The sequence below is a fragment of the Triticum dicoccoides genome, chromosome 6A, assembly GCF_002162155.2.
Source record: "Triticum dicoccoides isolate Atlit2015 ecotype Zavitan chromosome 6A, WEW_v2.0, whole genome shotgun sequence".
Classification (NCBI taxonomy): Eukaryota; Viridiplantae; Streptophyta; class Magnoliopsida; order Poales; family Poaceae; genus Triticum; species Triticum dicoccoides.
In genome coordinates this window covers 428,525,806-428,544,773 of record NC_041390.1, presented here as the reverse complement: position 1 = coordinate 428,544,773, position 18,968 = coordinate 428,525,806, and the positions used below count along the sequence as shown (strand labels likewise).

Here is an 18,968-nt window from a genome sequence, read left to right as displayed (position 1 = left end):
ACTCCCTTCACGTATCACATCGACCACCTACCAGCTTACACAGAGCGTATAGCACGATCGAAAGAAACAAAGGAAAAGGAAAGAAACTCGTGTAGCGTGACGTGCCGATTCACCCGTTGCAGATAGCTAAGGCTGTCCGCGCCCCCGTCGATCTGGTCAGCCGCTGAAAAAATAGCCCGTCACCGCGATGAGCAAATGCACGCCGCTGTCGCGCAATTTAAAAGCCTCCCCCTTAAATGCAACTATTCCCTTGTTTGCTTGCTCCGTTGAGCCAGTCAGGGAAGTCAGCTTTCCTCCCCCGCCGGCCTCGCGACACACTCCACCAGCACGCACAAGACAGAATCAACCGACCCGCAGCCCGAAACCCACGACAGAGCACCATCATGTCCATGTCCACCTCGCCGACGCGGCTCCGGTGCCCCCAGTAGGACGACGCATATATGGCGCTATGGCTCGCGCTGCTCCTCGGCGTGGCCCTCCCCGCCGCGACGCTGGTCGCGGCCGCGTGCTACGCCTACCGGCGGCGCCACATGCCGCGTAACGCGCCGCCGGAGCTGCCGATGGGTGCTCGTGAAGTCGTCGGCGCGGACCCGTCGGTGAGCCCCGGGCTGGCGAAGCTCAACGCCAAGTACACCGCCAGCAGCGGCCGCGTGGGCGTCCGGTTCCAGCAGTTGCACCACCACCACCATGTCCGCGCCGACTCCAGGCACCGGGGACCGGGCGGTGGCGCGCTGCAGCAGGGCCCGTTCCAGTGGGGCGATCACCCGCGCCTGGTGATCGAGGCGGCGGAGCACGGGTGGGCGCAGTTCGTGTTTGCCGTGGCGCCGCCCAAGGCGAGGTCGGCATCGTCGTCGCCGCTGTGGGGGCTCTGCCCGGTCTGCGACGCCGGGACCAGCCGCGACATGGCTGAGGCCGCGTGGGAGGTCCCCGTGGGGTCGTCCGAGCGGCTGCAGGCTGTGCGGCTCAACCCGGTGGCCGCGGCCACCGGCGCCGCCGCGTCCAGCAAGAAGTGGCTCCCAGGAAGCCTCTCGAGCCCGCTCCGGAACGACCAGGATCTGACAAGCAACAACGGGCTTTGCATCGCCAGGATGGGCATGCCGCTCCCGGGGCCGCCGATGAACGGCACGCCGTTCCCGCAGGACGCCTACTTCGAGATCACCATCATATATCTGAACACACGGCGCCCGGAGTGGTCGGCGTCCCGGACGAGCAGGCGTGGGCACGACGGCCCCGGCGACAGCGAACGCAGCAAGCTCATCAACTTTGCGCCGAACACCACCGACCCGATCCAGGAAACCAGGCCCGCGAAAGATGACCAGGGAGACAAGCAGAGGCACTTGGTCATGTCGCTGGGCCTCGCCGCCGGGACAGCCGCACCGGCACGACCGTCGTTAGCCGGAACGTACGCGTCGTCCATCGGCTTCCACTCCAACGGCGCGGTCTACCTCGACGGTAATAACACGGAATTCTTTGCGTTGCCGCGACTGTTTCGTGCCGTGCAAATCGTGAGCTGAACAGGTTCGTTGATTGTGCAGGGATGAAGCTGGCGTACGAATCGGAGAAGTCAGCGTGGGCGGGGGTGGACAAGGTCGTGGGCTGCGGCTTCGAGCCGACGAAGCGGAAGGTGTACTTCACGGTGGACGGGCAGCTGGTCCACGCGGTGAGCTGCAACGCCGACGCCTTCTCAAGCCCGCTGTACCCGGTGCTGGCCTCCAGCTTCGACGTGATGGCGCTGGTGAACCTCGGGCAGAGCAAGTTCCGGTACGCGCCGGCCAACGCGCGGCGCACGGCCAACCCGTGCTTCGTGCGGTCCGCGTCGCTGGGCGAGGGCCGGAGCGGCTCCATGGGGCTCGACTTCGACGACAGCGGGGACCTCTTCTCCATGGGCCGCGTCGACTCCGGCTGGACGGAGGCCTCGCGGGTTAGCAAGAGCAGGAAGGAGAGCGGCGGCGGCACGACGGCGGCCGGCGACCTCGAACCCGAGTCTGACCTCTTCGAGATCTCATTGTGAGAGATAGCGACAGGTGGGCTCATTGGTCAAGCAGGAGTTAATGGCGAAAGGTGGTGGTGCCGATACTGACGCGTGGGTTAGGACTTACTAGAACACTGCAGCTGCAGGTTTTCCCACGGCCGTCGTTGAATCTTCTCGCTGATAATGATCTAGATGCCGTGGAAGTGGAAAGTTGGTAGATTCGAAAGATTGAAAGTTTGTCTTATGTAGAATGAGCTCACCTTCGTTCTTCTGCTTGTCCTTTTGAGGATGTAAATATGGTATAGATGGAGATAGATTCTGTAATTATAATTTCGAATAAGAGGAACCGGAAAAGGTGCGGCAAAACGCCTTTCATCAAATAAGAGAAATTTCCACGAGCATGGTTCACGTTTGGCAAACCAGAGAGAAAATTCGGCATGACCACATAGGAGAATTCTATAGTGAATCCCTTCGTTTTCTTGGTGTGTGCTTTTTTTCCGGGGGAAACTTTCAAATATATTCATTATCTGTCATGACAGAACAGAAGGCGGTCACAAAGGCGTGGGTGTGCGGGCCTGAGGTGACTGATCCCTTCAAGCCTGCTAAGTATCAGTAACATTTTGGGTTAGAGAAAAGTGGGCAATGTCAAACGACAAATTGTGATTGTGAATTGGGTGATTCTGCAGTTAGACAAAGCCCGGGATTCTTCCAACCCCCACCACCCCGCACCACCACCTCAACAACACCTCCACTCCCTTCGATACCCACGCCTTGAGAGCCCGCCTCATAGACATCTTCACTGCCTGACAATTCGCCACGGCCGAATCCCACGTTTCGGACTCCAAGCCGGACGCGGATCTTCCCCGCCCTGAACATGAGGCCGGCCTGCTCCTGCCCTATGGTGATATGCCGCTCGTCGCTGCCCCGCCATGCCTCGTCCACTGCCCACGCTGTTTTGCTTTCGCACACCTACAAACCCATGTTCACAACCCCACCCCTCTCATCCGCCGCGCTATCCAGCTCACCTGCGGCAACCCGGCCTTCATCTTGGGCAGTTCTTGGCGCGGGGCTGCATGCATCACCTTCCACACTCCTGCCGCACGCGACGATGTCATCCGCCACAGTCCAATAGAATTCGAGGGCAACTTAGTTACTATCGAGCCAGTTGAGCATGCAGACTGCTCCATTGCCATCTTCTCCGACCTAGCCGAGATCGAGGTATCCGAATTCCCACATGAGCTCTGGCACGACGACGGCATTCGCTTCGCGCTTGCCTTTCTTGGCGACGTATGTGCCGTGGACGACTTCTGTCTTCATGGTATCGACTACACCTCGGTCCGTGCCCTCGTTCTGCTCCAGTCCGACAAGCCGGCTCCACCTGGCCTAGTCATCCAGCTCCCACCCATCAACGAGATCAAAATAGCCAAAGTTGTAGAGGTTTCTCGCTGGCACCATGGCAATGGCACCAACCCCTTTGGTGGCTCCTCCTCTGATGGAGACTCTGCTCCTCTCTCCCAGCGTGGCTCACCACGCCCGCTCTCACCACAACACTTTGCTCCGGTGGTCGCTGCCGTCAGGGCAGGCTGGCGCGCGAATCCCACCTATGGTGGGTCTAGACCTGTTGCTCGCCGCCCTTCGTCTGATGCACGTGCCCTCCATGCTTATCCTGGCGGCGCCACCTCTGACCCCGCCCTGTCGGCTGTCCTTCCACCTCCTAGATCTGCACGTGACACTCTTGTCGTCTCTGACGACGACTCAGGCGGCTCGGAGGGCATGCACGTCCCCCTCCTGCATGCGGTCACCTCGGACTCCCTGGACGCGGTGCATACACCCTCGGTGGCGGTCCTGGCTCCACCTGTCATACGCCCGCTGCCCAGGGTGTCGGCCGTCGTCCCGCCTACTCCTCCTGCTGACGCGGGGGTCGGCATAGTGATGGGCCACGTGCTCCCCTTCGGCACATCGGCCTTCTCCATCGTCGCCCCGGCCGCCCCAGCTCTCCCAGCGCCGCCCACCTTCACATTCTCCGCCGGAGAATCTTCAAGTGCCAACGGTAACTCTTCCCCTCCCCCCTCCATCTTAAATTCCTTCAACCCCTCCTCCTGCTTCAAACTCTAACTCTGAACCTTCTGTGGCAAACATAGCGCTCCCTCTACAAGATCTAGACACCCATGAGTGCACTGCTCGCAAGGAGCGCCGCAGGGCCGCTCGCGATTGTTCTATCTCCAAGGACAAGCTTCGCCGGAGTGCACGTCTTGCTGCCAAGGAAACCAAGTATTCCCCCATGCTCGCAAGAGCTGTCAAGGCCAAGGCGGCTCGCCTCTCCGCCGCCGACGTGGACACAACCATTGGACGTGCTATCCAGGACGCACGCCTTAATGCTCCCGACAGCACACCCGCCTCGGCCACGATCGCGCTCCTCTGTGGTGCAGACGATGGCCACCTCGACGCCATCCTCTCTTCCGAGGAGGCCGCCTCTGGTGACGACACCGCGCCATGATCGCTGCCCCAGCCATGCACGGTCTGTGGACGCCTGAGGCCCACTGCTCGTTTACGTCTGTCTCTGTTACTTGTGTCGGGTGTTATGTCGCGTTGCTCTTTTGGACTCTGTGCGTGCTGCCTTTCTTTTGGTTATCTGTGGTCTCGTCTGATGTAGCAGGTCCCATGTACTCCTTCGCGCTTTCCGATGTTCCCCTGTGGTGTCGAAAAAAACTTTTATGAGTAATGATGTAATCTCTATTTGCTCCTGGAAAGTATGTGGCCTAGGTGATGATGACAAGTGTAACGTTGTCCTTTGTGAACTGTTGGCGATCAACCCTCACGTTGCTCTCTTGCAAGAATCCAAACTACAATCCTGGACCAACACCAAGCTCCACTCATTTCTCCCCTATCACCTCGACCAAGCTTTCTCTCTGCCCACCATTGGCACGGCTGGCGGCACCATAACCGCCGTCAACTCCTCCTCTCTCCAAGTCATCCTACATTCGCATGAACTCTTCTCCTCCACCGTAACTCTAAGATCAACTGCATGTGCCCCCAACATCGCCATCACCAACATCTACGCTCCCTCTACACGTGCCCTCAAACAATCTTTCTTCGATGAGCTCCTCTCCATTGCGCAACCTGACCACGTGCCTTGGCTTATCATCGGCGATTTCAACCTCCTTCGCTTCCCCTCAGACAAAAACAACTCCTTCTTTCGACAATCAGAAGCCAACGCCTTTAACCACGTTATCGACACCTTAGCTCTCATCGAACTGCCTCTCCTCGACCGATAATTTGCCTGGACCAACAACCGCTCCTCGCCCACTTTGGAAAGGATCGATCGGGCCTTTTTCAACTTAGCTTGGGTAGATGCTTTCCCCAACACCTCACTGTCCTCTCTCACATGTTTTACCTCCGACCACGTACCACTGCTTGTGCACGTCACCACTACGATTCCACGCACCAAATTTTTCAAGTTTGAGCAGGGTTGGACCAAATTTAGCTCATGCAACGACATCATCTCTCGGTGTTGCTCACCCTCGCCCTCCTCGTCCGCCAACTCGACTGCCACCCTCGCAGCAGCCCTCAAAAAATCAAGATCTGAGCTCAAAGCTTGGGCACGCTATCGCATTCCCACCCCTCTCCGCGAATCACGGTGCAAAGTAGCCATCTCAGCCCTGGATCGAGCTGAAGAATCCAGACCTCTATCGCATCTTGAGATCCTCACTCGCAAGATTATCATCTCCCTACTCAAATGCACTATCCATGAAAAAATGACGTATTGGCGGTGGCGCGCAAAGGTTTCCCGGGCTATCAATGGGGGCGAAAACACGAAATTCTTTCATGTTTCTGCCTCACAACGCCTTCGGAAAAACAAGATATTCACGCTCACTCACAATGGCCACGAGTTCTCCTCTCATCACCAAAAGGCCAAGATCCTCCGTGATTTTTTCATGACCCTCATTGGTACCCCTACAAACACGTCTTGGGCTTTCGACCTCCATCAGATCTACCCAAACCCCGTCCCTGGCCTGCATGTTTTGCATGAAAACTTCGCGGAATCTGAAATAAAAGTAGCCTTCTTCCAAATGAACCCGCGGGCCAATCCTTGCCCGAATGGCTTTTTGGGCCTGCTTTCTACCGAACATACTGGCCCACCGTAAAAAGCCTCGTCCTCCCTTTCTTCTCACAATTCCATCAAGGCATGGCCGACACGGAAAGAGTTAACAGAGCTCATATTGCCCTACTCCCCAAAAAAGATCAACCTACTTCTCCAGACGCTTTCCGGCCCATCTCACTACAAAATTGCCCGATCAAAGCTGTTGCCAAAGTCTTGACCACTCGCCTCAAACCTTTCATCCCGTTACTAGTGCATGGCAATCAGACTGGATTTATACCAGGAAGGAATATAGCTGAGAATTACATTTTCGCCACAGACCTCATTAGCTCATGCCACACTAGAAAAAGACCTACCATGGTCTTCAAACTAGACTTCAGAAAAGCTTTCGACTCGGTCGCTTGGCCTGCTCTTGACAAAATCCTTCTCGCCCGAGGCTTCTCTCACACCTTCCGCAGTTGGATCCAAAACATCCTTGGTACAGGCAAAACCGCCATTCTTTTGAATGGTGCCCCAGGCAACTGGATTGACTGCAAAAATGGCCTGCGCCAGGGCGATCCCATCTCCCCTACCTCTTCTTGATCGTAGCAGACCTGCTCCAACAACTTATCTTCCAAAGAACACACGCCTCGCTCCACCACCCTATCTTCTCTCATCTACCACCCACCGTTCTACAGTATGCAGACGATACTCTGATTGTTGCCGCGGCCTCGTTCGATGCCGCTGTCGCTTTGAAAGAAATTTTAGACAACTTCGCCAACGCCACTGGGTTAGCCGTAAACTTCTCCAAAACTACGATCGCAACCCTACACATGGACGACGCTGCTGCTAACGACACCGCCCTTGCCATGGGATGCGCCCGCACCTCCTTCCCCCAAACCTACCTCGGGCTCCCTCTCTCCCCTACTAAACCTCCCTCCAATGATTTCGATCCCATCCTAGAACGCTATCGCAAGCTGCTGTCTGGCTGGCATGCCAAGTTGCTTGACAAAGGTGACCAACTCATCCTTATATCCGCAGCCCTCGACTCCCTCCTCACCTACTTCATGTCAGTCTTTCGCCTCCCCAAAAAACTCTTAAAACACATCGATTCCTTTCATAGAGCCTTCCTGTGGGCAGGTGAAGATTCAGTGTCAGGCGCTCAATGCCTTGTTGCATGGAAAAACGTTTGCACTCCAAAAAAATATGGTGGTTTAGGGCTCAAAAACTTGCATCTTCAGAATAATTGTCTGCTCATGAAATTTGCAGCCAAGGCACTCACTGATACATCTCCAACGTATCTATAATTTTTGATTGCTCCATGCTATATTATCTACTGTTTTGGACATTATTGGACTTTATTATCCATTTTTATATTATTTTTGGGATTAACCTATTAACCGGAGGCCCAACCCAGAATTGTTGTTTTTTTTGCCTATTTTAGGGTTTCGAAGAAAAGGAATATCAAACGGAGTCCAAACGGAATGAAACCTTCGGAAACGTGATTTTCTCAACGAACAAGACCCGGGAGACTTGTACCCTACGTCAAGACACAAAAGAGGAGGCCACGAGGTAGGGGGGCGCGCCTACCCCCCCCCCCCAGGCGCGCCCTCCACCCTCGTGGGTCCCCTGTTGCTCCACTGACATACTCCTCCCTCCTATATATACCTACGTATCCCCAAACGATCAGATACGGAGCCAAAACCCTAATTCCACTGCCGCAACTTTCTGTATCCACGAGATGCCATCTTGGGGCCTGTTCCGGAGCTCCGCCGGAGAGGGCATCGATCACGGAGGGCTTCTACATCAACACCATAGCCCTCCGATGAAGTGTGAGTAGTTCACCTCAGACCTATGGGTCCATAGTTAGTAGCTAGATGACTTCTTCTCTCTTTTTGGATCTCAATACAATGTTCTCCCCCTCTCTTGTGGAGAACTATTCGATGTAATCTTCTTTTTGCGGTGTGTTTGTTGAGACCGATGAATTGTGGGTTTATGATCAAGTCTATCTATGAACAGTATTTGACTCTTCTCTGAATTCTTTTATGTATGATTGGTTATCTTTGCAATTCTCTTCGAATTATCAGTTTGGTTTGGCCTACTAGATTGATCTTTCTTGCAACGGGAGAAGTGCTTAGCTTTGGGTTCAATCTTGCAGTGTCCTTTCCCAGTGACAGTAGGGGCAGCAAGGCATGTATTGTATTGTTGCAATCGAGGATAACAAGATGGGTGTCGGTGTCAAAACCGGCAGATCTCGGGTAGGGGGTCCCGAACTGTGCGTCTAAGGCGGATGGTAACAGGAGGCAGGGAACACGATGTTTTACCCAGGTTCGGGCCCTCTTGATGGAGGTAAAAACCCTACGTCCTGCTTGATTAATATTGATGATATGTGTAGTACAAGAGTTGATCCACCACGAGATCGAAGAGGCTAAACCCTAGAAGCTAGCCTATGGTATGATTGTATGTTGTATATATGATCTATCGACTAGCCTGGCACTGGTTTATATAATGCACTAGAGGCCTAGGATAACAAGAGTCCTAGCCGAATACGCCGGTGGGGGAGGAGTCCTTGTCTTGATCACCAAGTCTTGTGGAATCTTCCTTGTATGCGGCAGCTGTCCGGACTGGCCCATGAGTATACGGCCATGGGGGTCCTCGGCCCAATCCAACTGATCGGGAGACGACGTGATGAGTACCCCCTAGTCCAGGACACCGTCAGTAGCACCCTGAACCGGTCTTCAAGTTAGGGACGCTCCTCGATTCTTCCGAACTGCTCTTCATCTTCGGTCGTCGGTCTTGAAAACTGGTTCAACAAATCTTCTCATCTTCGATCTTGAGGATCGCCGAAGTGCATCCGACGAGTTTACACGTCGGGTATCCGAGGAGCCCCTTTAAGTTTCCGGCCTTTATCAATGCCTTGTTATTTTTATGCCACGCGTCGGGTTTGAAGTTGTTCCCGGGAGGCAGTGTCCTCTTGCGTCCGATCTCTAACGCCGGACAACATTCGAGGTATCTTTTGCAGCCGAGCACCAATGTCGGACTGCTTCCGAGCTCCAATGCCGAAATGTATCCGAGCTCCAATGCCGGATTGTGACCAAGCTCCAACGCCGGACCGTGTCCAAGCTCCAACGCCAGACTATATCCAAGAAGTCATAGATCATCTTGGTCCAAAAAAGTTGAAGGAGTTTAGCTGAGCTTAATGCCGGAAATGCCCTCTATGGAGCTAGCCGCTAGCACCCGAGCTTTATGTCGGACTGCTTCCAAGGTGGTGCACCACCCCGACTGCTGGCTGATTTATTGTGAATATTTTTAACTAGTGCAGTTTATTCTCTGCCGATGTATATCCAGTAGCCCTCAAGGTGTGTATCAGTCTAAAACCCGAGATGCACCTGAAGGCAAGCATAAAACCGCTGTTCCTAGTAGCCCCTGAGACTCAGGTCGATGCGCGAAATCGGCCTGAGGATCAACTCCTAGCTCTGCAGCATACATAGGAATAAAAACGCAGCATAATATATTAGAGATAATAGTGATCGGCGAACGGGCCCCTAAGAGAGGATCGTGAGAAGTCGCCATGATATATAGCTTGATGCCAGATAGGTCCAGATGGTACTTATTGCTGTCCGAAGATGCGCTTCCCATAGTTCGATCAAGCCGAACACTGAGCCCTTTGAATTTTATGCATTGAATAGGTAATGCAGTAGCCCCCGAGACACTGGTCGGGTGGCAACACCAGATCAGGGGATCGATGTGCCCCTTTAATATTTGTAAATAATGAGCGCAAAGCCCAGTAGCCCCCGAGCCTTAATGTGGGCACGGGTGGCCGAATTAAGGATCGATATCCAGAGTAAAATCACAGATTATGTGTAATGATTCTATGTATCCAAGTACTTTACATCATTATTTTGACTCCATTGTGACCGTTTATCAGTTGAAAGTGGCCCATCGTCGGCTTCTACCCCTTGGTAGATACTACGTAGGGTGTTTCTGCAATAACAAAGCAACCCTTAGCCGACGTCTCGGTGCCCGAAGGCGGTTGTGTTAGCGGAAACGAGGCAATCAGATATGCGGGCTTTAAAACTTTCGCTTAGTCATAGGAGCTTTAAACTGGGGAAGCTAGCTATGAGCCCCCGGTTACTGTTCGGCGACATCCGAGGTCAAGCCGTAAACACTTCGGCCAATGTTATGAACGACCCTTCATTTAACATAGTCATCGGATCGCTGACCAGTTTACGCCTATTATGACAGTCAGTTTTCGGCTTTCTCCACTGAGGTGCTTGACCATGCGAGCTGGAAGCACAATCGCAGTGGTTCTCCCTTTGCACACCTAGCCGAACAAAGCGGAACGTAGGAGGCAAGCACAGGAGCCGGGCAACCCAACTATTGACCGAAGACACAATTCGAAACCGATGCATATATAGCAATATCCGAGAATGTTTTTGCCGAATCCCTAAAGATGTCCGGTGTTGCACTGCGAGACTAATGCTGGAAACACACAAATAGTTTAAAAGTGCCATAGGCTCGAAAACCAAAAAACTTATTCAAAAGTTTAATGTCCGAACTAGATCAAGTGTTCGGTGCCAATCCGAAAATTGGACTTTAGAAAAAAAGGTGCTTCTGCCGTGCTTTAACATGACACGTCCTATCTCAAGACTTCAAGCGGGTCAGCCTACGGCTTCAACCTCCTATCCCGAAGGTGGAGTACTTCTTATTAGGCCAGTTTAGCGAACTAAAACTCGAGCGGCTTGAGAGAGAAATTAGGCTCCCCGGCTAGTGACCACACACTCATGTCGAAAAAAAGGAGTGATAAATAGTAATAAAGCTTTGCAACGACTAAAAAGAAAAACACTTATTATAAAACGACTCATATAAATTTAAGAGCCCCCATGTGACTTGGGTAAAAGAATTTTATGTATAATGATTGTATGTACCAAAGTACTTATATCATGTCTGTGTTCACCCGAACTTTATACGCGTCTTAACCGACCGTCGGCTTCTCCCTCTTCGGTCAAGGACCGAAAAGTGTTATGTGCTCCACCTGTCGAGAATATCGACGGTGTTTCCGATAACCAGGCAATCAGGCCATAAGGCTGTAACAGACAAAGCATGCTCAGGGAACTTATGCTATATTACTTACGAAGTGTAAGAAGCATCTTCGAAGAAAATAGTACGCCCACCGATACCTTTCTTCGGTGCTCATTGTTATTATGAGACTTGTGCAATAGATTTTTTGTACTCATGAGTTCCGTTGTGTGCCGACCATAATTGAAAACAATAAGAGCGCTAGCTTTCGGCTTCACCTAGTCTGAGGTCCGGCTCGGATGACCCGATCATGACAATCGCAGAGGTGCTCCATTTACTCCCTAGCCGAACAATCGGGAATGTAGGGGTAAGCACAGGAGCCAGGCAACCCAGCTTGCAAATCACTTAAGTCAACATGGTGCATATTGTGGCGTAATACACGAACAAGGAACGAAGCCGTACAAGTATAATCGTATGCAAGAAGAAAAGCTTCATAAAGGAAGCCCCCAAGTAAACGGGTATTTGAATTTGTGTGTCACAAACAAAGTTTAGACAAGGAAATTTTTTACAAGCGACTTTTTTCCAAAAAAGTATAATGCTTGGTCGAACCGAACACAAGTTAAAAATTTAAAACTTGGAGCATGAAGGCAACTTAGCTGGTTAATGTGTTCGGTATTGGCGACGCGGTTCAAGCTTGATGCGGGACAAGGTTCCATCCCCCAAGCCGGTCCCGAGGTGGCGGAGCAAAGAGCTCGGCACTCCGAAGTGGTGACATAGCACGGTCAATGCAGGCCGGCAGAGTGATGCCGAAGTCCCCGGCATGGGGTAGTGAAGTGTTGACGAAGCCCCCCGTCCAGCCGAGGTGACGCCAAAGGATGTAGTCTGGCTGGATCATTTTCTTGTGAACAAAAAATAGTGCAAACCAGAGATAATAGTAATAATAATAAAAATCGTTGCATAATAAATAATTTATGCAAAGTGAGTAATAAAAGAAATATGGCCTGGCGCCGAAATCAATGTCGATGCAGGGCATCAACATGATGCGGTAAAGGCGTGGCAAAGCCTGAATTCACAGGTCGGTCCGAGTTCCAGATGCGGCGTTCGCCGGACTATGTACAGAAACTGGCCGAGCCACCATGCGATCGTCGTTAATGCGGCCACCATTTGATAGACCTGCGTACATATGATGGACAAATCAGAGTAATAATTACTTGGGAAAAATGAACCCAAACAAGCAAAAAATACTAGGATTAATAGCACCTGGTTTATTTGTTGTAGCAATCCGAAGAAAGGTGATTCCCAAAATTGGGACTCGATCCGCACACCCATTGCCTGATGGGCGATAAAGCGATGACACGGTGATGCTGGCAAAGGTTGGCTCGCCGAGGCAAATCCCTCGGTCCAGCTAACGTGACGAAGCCGGTCGGCTAGTGACGCCAAAGTCTCCGGAGTATAGGTTGATGAAGAGATGGCGAAGCCCCCGGTCCAGCCGAGATGTCGAAGTCTCGATGTCAGCCGATGAGTCGAAGTAGGTCGGCGTGATGGACACCGGCTTGAAGGAGCAACCGTGCGGCCCTGCCGATGCAGGTCGTGACGTGGTCAATGCCGGCTTGATGAAGTGACCGTGCAGCGATGCCGGTGTGCCCACTCCGTGTAATCCGGGGGGCGGTGATGTTGGTGATGATTTATCCTTTGCGACGCCGAACTCTTGTTCGGCTTGCCGAGATGATGATCCGAAGAAGTTGAGCTCGACTCAACAAAGTGACGACGTGTCTAGCGCAGGTAGGCAGCCGTGGAGCAATATTGCCGGACTGGTTTGACACCAGCATGATGTTGAAGATCGTGTTCAAAAGATTTTAAAGTTAGTGAGATGTGTTCGGGAACAAAACACAACACCCCATACAAAACTTCCTTCAAAAAGGATGTCCGAAATCCCGTTCATAAAAAAGATGAACTCGGGTCGGATTCGTTTTCGCGCAGAAAACGGGTCTGAAAAGTAATGCACTAATCGGAAGGTTCCCGGAGTTTGAACGATTGGATCAAGCTGAAATTTTGAGAGGTGGTAGATATAGGAATTCCGCAGAAGATCAACGGTTGGATCTTCCAAAGGACGTCCGAGCTAGAAGCTGGACACCACGCCCGAAACTCGTTCAGATTCTCGTCCAGATTTGACAGGGCTCCGGTATATCATAGATTGTCAGAGATTCCTCCATTGGAATTCGACGAAATTTTCCAGGGTTATTGTAGACTCGATTTCGCACAATTCCATCGAAGCGATCGTTAAAACGACACTCGAGGAGGCGGTGGCGGCGGATACACGTTCGCTGTCCAGAAAAACAGCACGGTCGCCCGAGGGCAATGTTGACGTTGAGCCCCCGAGCTCCATGGACGATTCCTCCATGATCTTGATAGAGATCGGAGTTGGTGTTGATGAAGGCCCTCGTCCGAACATGACGATCGAAGGCAGGGCACAGTCCTCGGTCAAGCCAAGGTGACCAGTCGAGCCGGTGACGAAGATGTCGACGTCGCGGTTAATCTATAGACGAGTCATTGATCCTTTTGCCGATCACATAGCGGAACTCTCAATGAAAGCACCAATGTCGGTGTCAAAACTGGTGGATCTCGGGTAGGGGGTCCCGAACTGTGCGTCTAAGGCGGATGGTAACAGGAGGCAGGGAACACGATATTTTACCCAAGTTCGGGCCCTCTTGATGGAGGTAAAACCCTACGTCCTGCTTAATTAATATTGATGATATGTGTAGTACAAGAGTTGATCTACCACGAGATCGAAGAGGCTAAACCCTAGAAGCTAGCCTATGGTATAATTGTATGTTGTATATATGATCTATCGACTAGCCTGGCCCTGGTTTATATAATGCACCAGAGGCCTAGGATAACAAGAGTCCTAACCGAATACGCCGGTGGGGGAGGAGTTCTTGTCTTGATCACCAAGTCTTGTGGAATCTTCCTTGTATGTGGCAGCTGTCCAGACTGGCCCATGAGTATACGGCCATGGAGGTCCTCGGCCCAATCCAACTGATCGGGAGACGACGTGATGAGTACTCCCTAGTCCAGGACACCGTCAATGGGGTTTTCATCATATTGCATGAGTTTATCCCTCTACATCATGTCATCCTGCTTAAGGTGTTACTCTGTTTCCATTAACTTAATACTCTAGATGCATGCTGGATAGCGGTCGATGAGTGGAGTAATAGTAGTAGATGCAAGCAGGAGTCGGTCTACTTGTCTCGGACGTGATGCCTATATACATGATCATACCTAGATATTCTCACAACTATGCTCACTTCTGTCAATTGCTCAACAATAATTTGTTCACCCACCATAGAATACTTATGCTCTCGAGAGAATCTACTAGTGAAACCTATGGCCCCCGGGTCTATCTTCATCATATTAATCTCCTACTACTTAGTTATTTCCTTTGCTTTTTTACTTTGCTTTTATTTTACTTTGCATCTTTATCACAAAAATGCCAAAAATATTATCTTATCATATCTATCAGATCTCACTCTCGTAAGTGCCGTGTAGGGATTGACAACCCCTTATCGCGTTGGTTGCGAGGATTTATTTGTTTTCTGCAGGTGAGAGGGACTCGCACGTAGCCTCCTACTGGATTGATACGTTGGTTCTCAAAAACTGAGGGAAATACTTACGCTACTTTGCTACATCATCCCTTCCTCTTCGGGGAAAACCAACGCAGTGCTCAAGAGGTAGCAATAAGGATTTCTGGCGCCGTTGCCGGGGAGGTCTACCCAAAAATCAATATACCAAGTACCCATCACATACCCTTATCTCCCGCATTACATTATTTGTCATTTGCCTCTCGTTTTCCTCTCCCCCACTTCACCCTTGCCGTTTTATTCGCCCTCTCTCTCTATCCTCCCTCTCTTTCTCTATTTGCCTCTTTTTACCCGCTTGCTTTTTTGTTTGCTTGTGTGTTAGTTTGCTTGTTTGTCACGATGGCTCAAGATAACACTAAATTGTATGACTTCACCAATACCAACAACAATCATTTTATTAGCACTCTGATTGCTCCTCTTACCGATGCTGAATCTTGTGAAATTAATACTGCTTTGCTGAATCTTGTCATGAAAGATCCGTTTTCCGGCCTTCCTAGTGAAGATGCCGCTACCCATCTAAATAGCTTCGTTGATTTGTGTGATATGCAAAAGAAGAAAGATGTGGATAATGATATTGTTAAATTGAAGCTATTTCCTTTTTCGCTTAGAGATCGTGATAAAGCTTGGTTTTCGTCTTTGCCTAAAAATAGTATTGATTCATGGAACAAGTGCAAAGATACTTTTATCTCTAAGTATTTTCCTCCCGCTAAGATCATCTCTCTTAGAAACGATATTATGAATTTTAAGCAACTTGATCATGAACATGTTGCACAAGCTTGGGAGAGAATGAAACTAATGATACGTAATTGCCCTACTCATGGTTTAAATTTGTGGATGATTATACAAAAAATTTATGCCGGATTGAATTTTGCTTCTAGAAATCTTTTAGATTCGGCCGCGGGAGGCACTTTTATGGAAATCACTTTAGGAGAAGCTACTAAACTCCTAGGTAATATTATGGTTAATTATTGTCAATGGCATACTGAAAGATCTACTAATAAAAAGGTGCATGCGATAGAAGAAATTAATGTTTTGAGTGGAAAGATGGATGAACTTATGAAATTATTTGCTAGTAAGAGCGTTTCTTCTGATCCTAATGATATGCCCTTGTCTACTTTGATTGAGAATAATAATGAATCTATTATGAGAGCCACTTATGGATTGCCTACCAAAGATGGCAATACCTCGATCTATCCTTGCTTGTTATGCCGAGCTAGGGGCGTTAAACAATAGCGCTTGTTGGGAGGCAAACTATTTTATTTTTATTCCTTGCTTTTTGATCCTGTTTAGTAATAATTAATTTATCTAGCCTCTGTTTTTGTTGTTTTTTTGTGTTTAATTAGTGTTTGTGCCAAGTAGAACCGTTGGGAAGACTTGGGGAAAGTCTTGTTACAGTTGCTGTAAAAAACAGAAACTTTAGCGCTCACGAGAACTGCTGTCATTTTTATTTGGAAAGTGCTATTTAGTTAATTATTTCTGAAGATGATTAATAGATAAATTCCTCACGTCCAGAAATTTATTTTAGAATTTTTGGGGTTCCAGATCTTGCGCTAGCTACAGATTACTACAGACTGTTCTGTTTTTGACAGATTCTGTTTTTTGTGTGTTGTTTGCTTATTTTGATGAATCTATGGCTAGTAAAATAGTTTATAAACCATAGATAAGTTGTAATACAGTAGGTTTAACACCAATATAAATAAATAATGAGTTCATTACAGTACCTTGAAGTGGTCTTTTGTTTTCTTTCGCTAACGGAGCTCACGAAATTTTCTACTTTAAGTTTTGTGTTGTGAAGTTTTCAAGTTTTGGGTAAAGATTTGATGGATTATGGAACAAGGAGTGGCAAGAGCCTAAGCTTGGTGATGCCCATGGCACCCCCAAGATAATCTAAGGACACCTAAAATCCAAAGCTTGGGGATGCCCCGGAAGGCATCCCCTCTTTCGTCTACTTCTATCGGTAACTTTACTTGGAGCTATATTTTTATTCGCCACATGATATGTGTTTTGCTTGGAGCGTCTTGTATGATTTGAGTCTTTACTTTTTAGTTTACCGCAATCATCCTTACTGTACAAACCTTTTGAGAGAGCCATACATGATTTGGAATTTGCTAGAATACTCTATGTGCTTCGCTTATATCTTTTGAGTTATATAGTTTTGCTCTAGTACTTCACTTATATCTTTTAGAGCACGGTGGTGGATTTGTTTTATAGAAACTATTGATTTCTCATGATTAACTTACATTATTTTTAGAGTCTTAAATAGCATGGTAATTTACTTAAAATCCTATTATGCTAGGTATTCAAGATTAGTAAAATTTTCTTATGAGTGTTTTGAATACTAAGAGAAGTTTGATGCTTGATGATTGTTTTGAGATATGAAGGTAATAATATCAAAGTCATGCTAGTTGAGTAGTTATGAAATTGAGAAATGCTTGTGTTGAAGTTTGTAAGTCCCTTAGATGCACGTATGGTAAACATTATGTAACAAATTTGAAACATGAGGTGTTATTTGATTGTCCTTCTTATGAGTGGCGGTCGGGGACGAGCGATGGTCTTTTTCTACCAATCTATACCCCTAGGAGCATGCGCGTAGTATGTGAGTTCTTTATGACTAATGTTGAGTCCATGGATTATACGCACTCTCACCCTTCCATGCTTACTAGCCTCTTCGGTACCGTGCATTGCCCTTTCTCACATTGAGAGTTGGCGCAAACTTCACCGGTGCATCCAAACCCCGTGATATGATACGCTATTTCACACATAAACCTCCTTATATCTTCCTAAAAACAGCCACCATACCTACCTATTATGGCATTTCCATAGCCATTCCGAGATATATTGCCATGCAACTTTCCACCATTCCGTTTATCATGACACATTCATTATTGTCATATTGCTTAGCATGATCATGTAGTTGACATAGTATTTGTGGCAAAGCCATCGTTCATAATTCTTTCATACATGTCACTCTTGGTTCATTGCATATCCCGGTACACCGCTGGAGGCATTCATATAGAGTCATACTTTGTTCTAGTATCGAGTTGTAAATAAATAGAAGTGTGATGATCATCATTTTCTAGAGCATTGTCCCAAGTGAGGAATTATAAAAAAAAAGAGAAAGGCCATATAAAAAAGGGAAAGGCCAAAAAAATGAAAGAAAAAGAGAGAAGGGACAATGTTACTATCCTTTGCCACACTTGTGCTTCAAAGTAGCACCATAATCTTCATGATAGAGAGTCTCTTGTTTTGTCACTTTCATATAGTAGTGGGAATTTTCATTATAGAACTTGGCTTGTTTATTCCAACAATGGGCCTCCTCAAGTGCCCTAGGTCTTTGTGAGCAAGCAAGTTGGATGCACACCCACTTAGTTTCTTTTGTTGAGCTTTCATACATTTATAGCTCTAGTGCATCCGTTGCATGGCAATCCCTACTCCTTGCATTAACATCAATTGGTGGGCATCTCCATAGCCCATTGATTAGCCTCGTTGATGTGAGACTTTCTCCTTTTTTGTCTTCTCCACATAACCCCCCTCATTATATTCTATTTCACCCATAGTGCTATGTCCATGGCTCGCGCTCATATATTGCGTGAAATTTTATAGGTTTGAGATTACTAAAGTATGAAACAATTGCTTGGCTTGTCATCGGGGTTGTGCATGATGAGAGCATTCTTGTGTGGCGAAAATGGAGCATGACTAAACTATATGATTTTGTAGGGATGAACTTTCTTTGGCCATGTTATTTTGAGAAGACATAATTGCTTTGTTAGTATGCTTGAAGTATTATTATTTCTATGTCAATATGAACTTTTGTCTTGAATCTTTCGGATCTGAATATTCATACCACAATTAAAAAGAATTACATTAAAATTATGCCAAGTAGCACTCCACATCAAAAAAATTGTTTTTATCATTTACCTACTCGAGGACGAGCAGGAATTAAGTTTGGGGATGCTTGATACGTCTCCAACGTATCTATAATTTTTGATTGCTCCATGCTATATTATGTACCGTTTTGGACATTATTGGTCTTTATTATCGACTTTTATATTATTTTTGGGACTAACCTATTAACTGGAGGCCCAGCCCAGAATTGCTGTTTTTTGCCTATTTTAGGGTTTCGAAGAAAAGGAATATCAAACGGAGTCCAAACGGAATGAAACCTTCAGGAGCGTGATTTTGTCAACGAACAAGACCCAGGAGACTTGGACCCTACGTCAAGACACAAAAGAGGAGGCCACGAGGTAGGGGGCGCGCCTAC

General features: G+C 48.7%; 1 protein-coding gene across 1 annotated transcript; it reads left to right on the top strand.

The window, feature by feature from the left end:
• The first annotated feature begins 231 nt into the window (after positions 1–231).
• LOC119317119 lies at positions 232–2,373 on the top strand. The gene is made up of 2 exons (XM_037591517.1): positions 232–1,452; positions 1,536–2,373. The coding sequence occupies exons 1-2, from the start codon at positions 441–443 to the stop codon at positions 2,009–2,011; spliced, it is 1,488 nt and encodes a 495-aa protein (XP_037447414.1). The 5' UTR covers positions 232–440; the 3' UTR covers positions 2,012–2,373.
• The last annotated feature ends 16,595 nt before the right edge of the window (positions 2,374–18,968 follow it).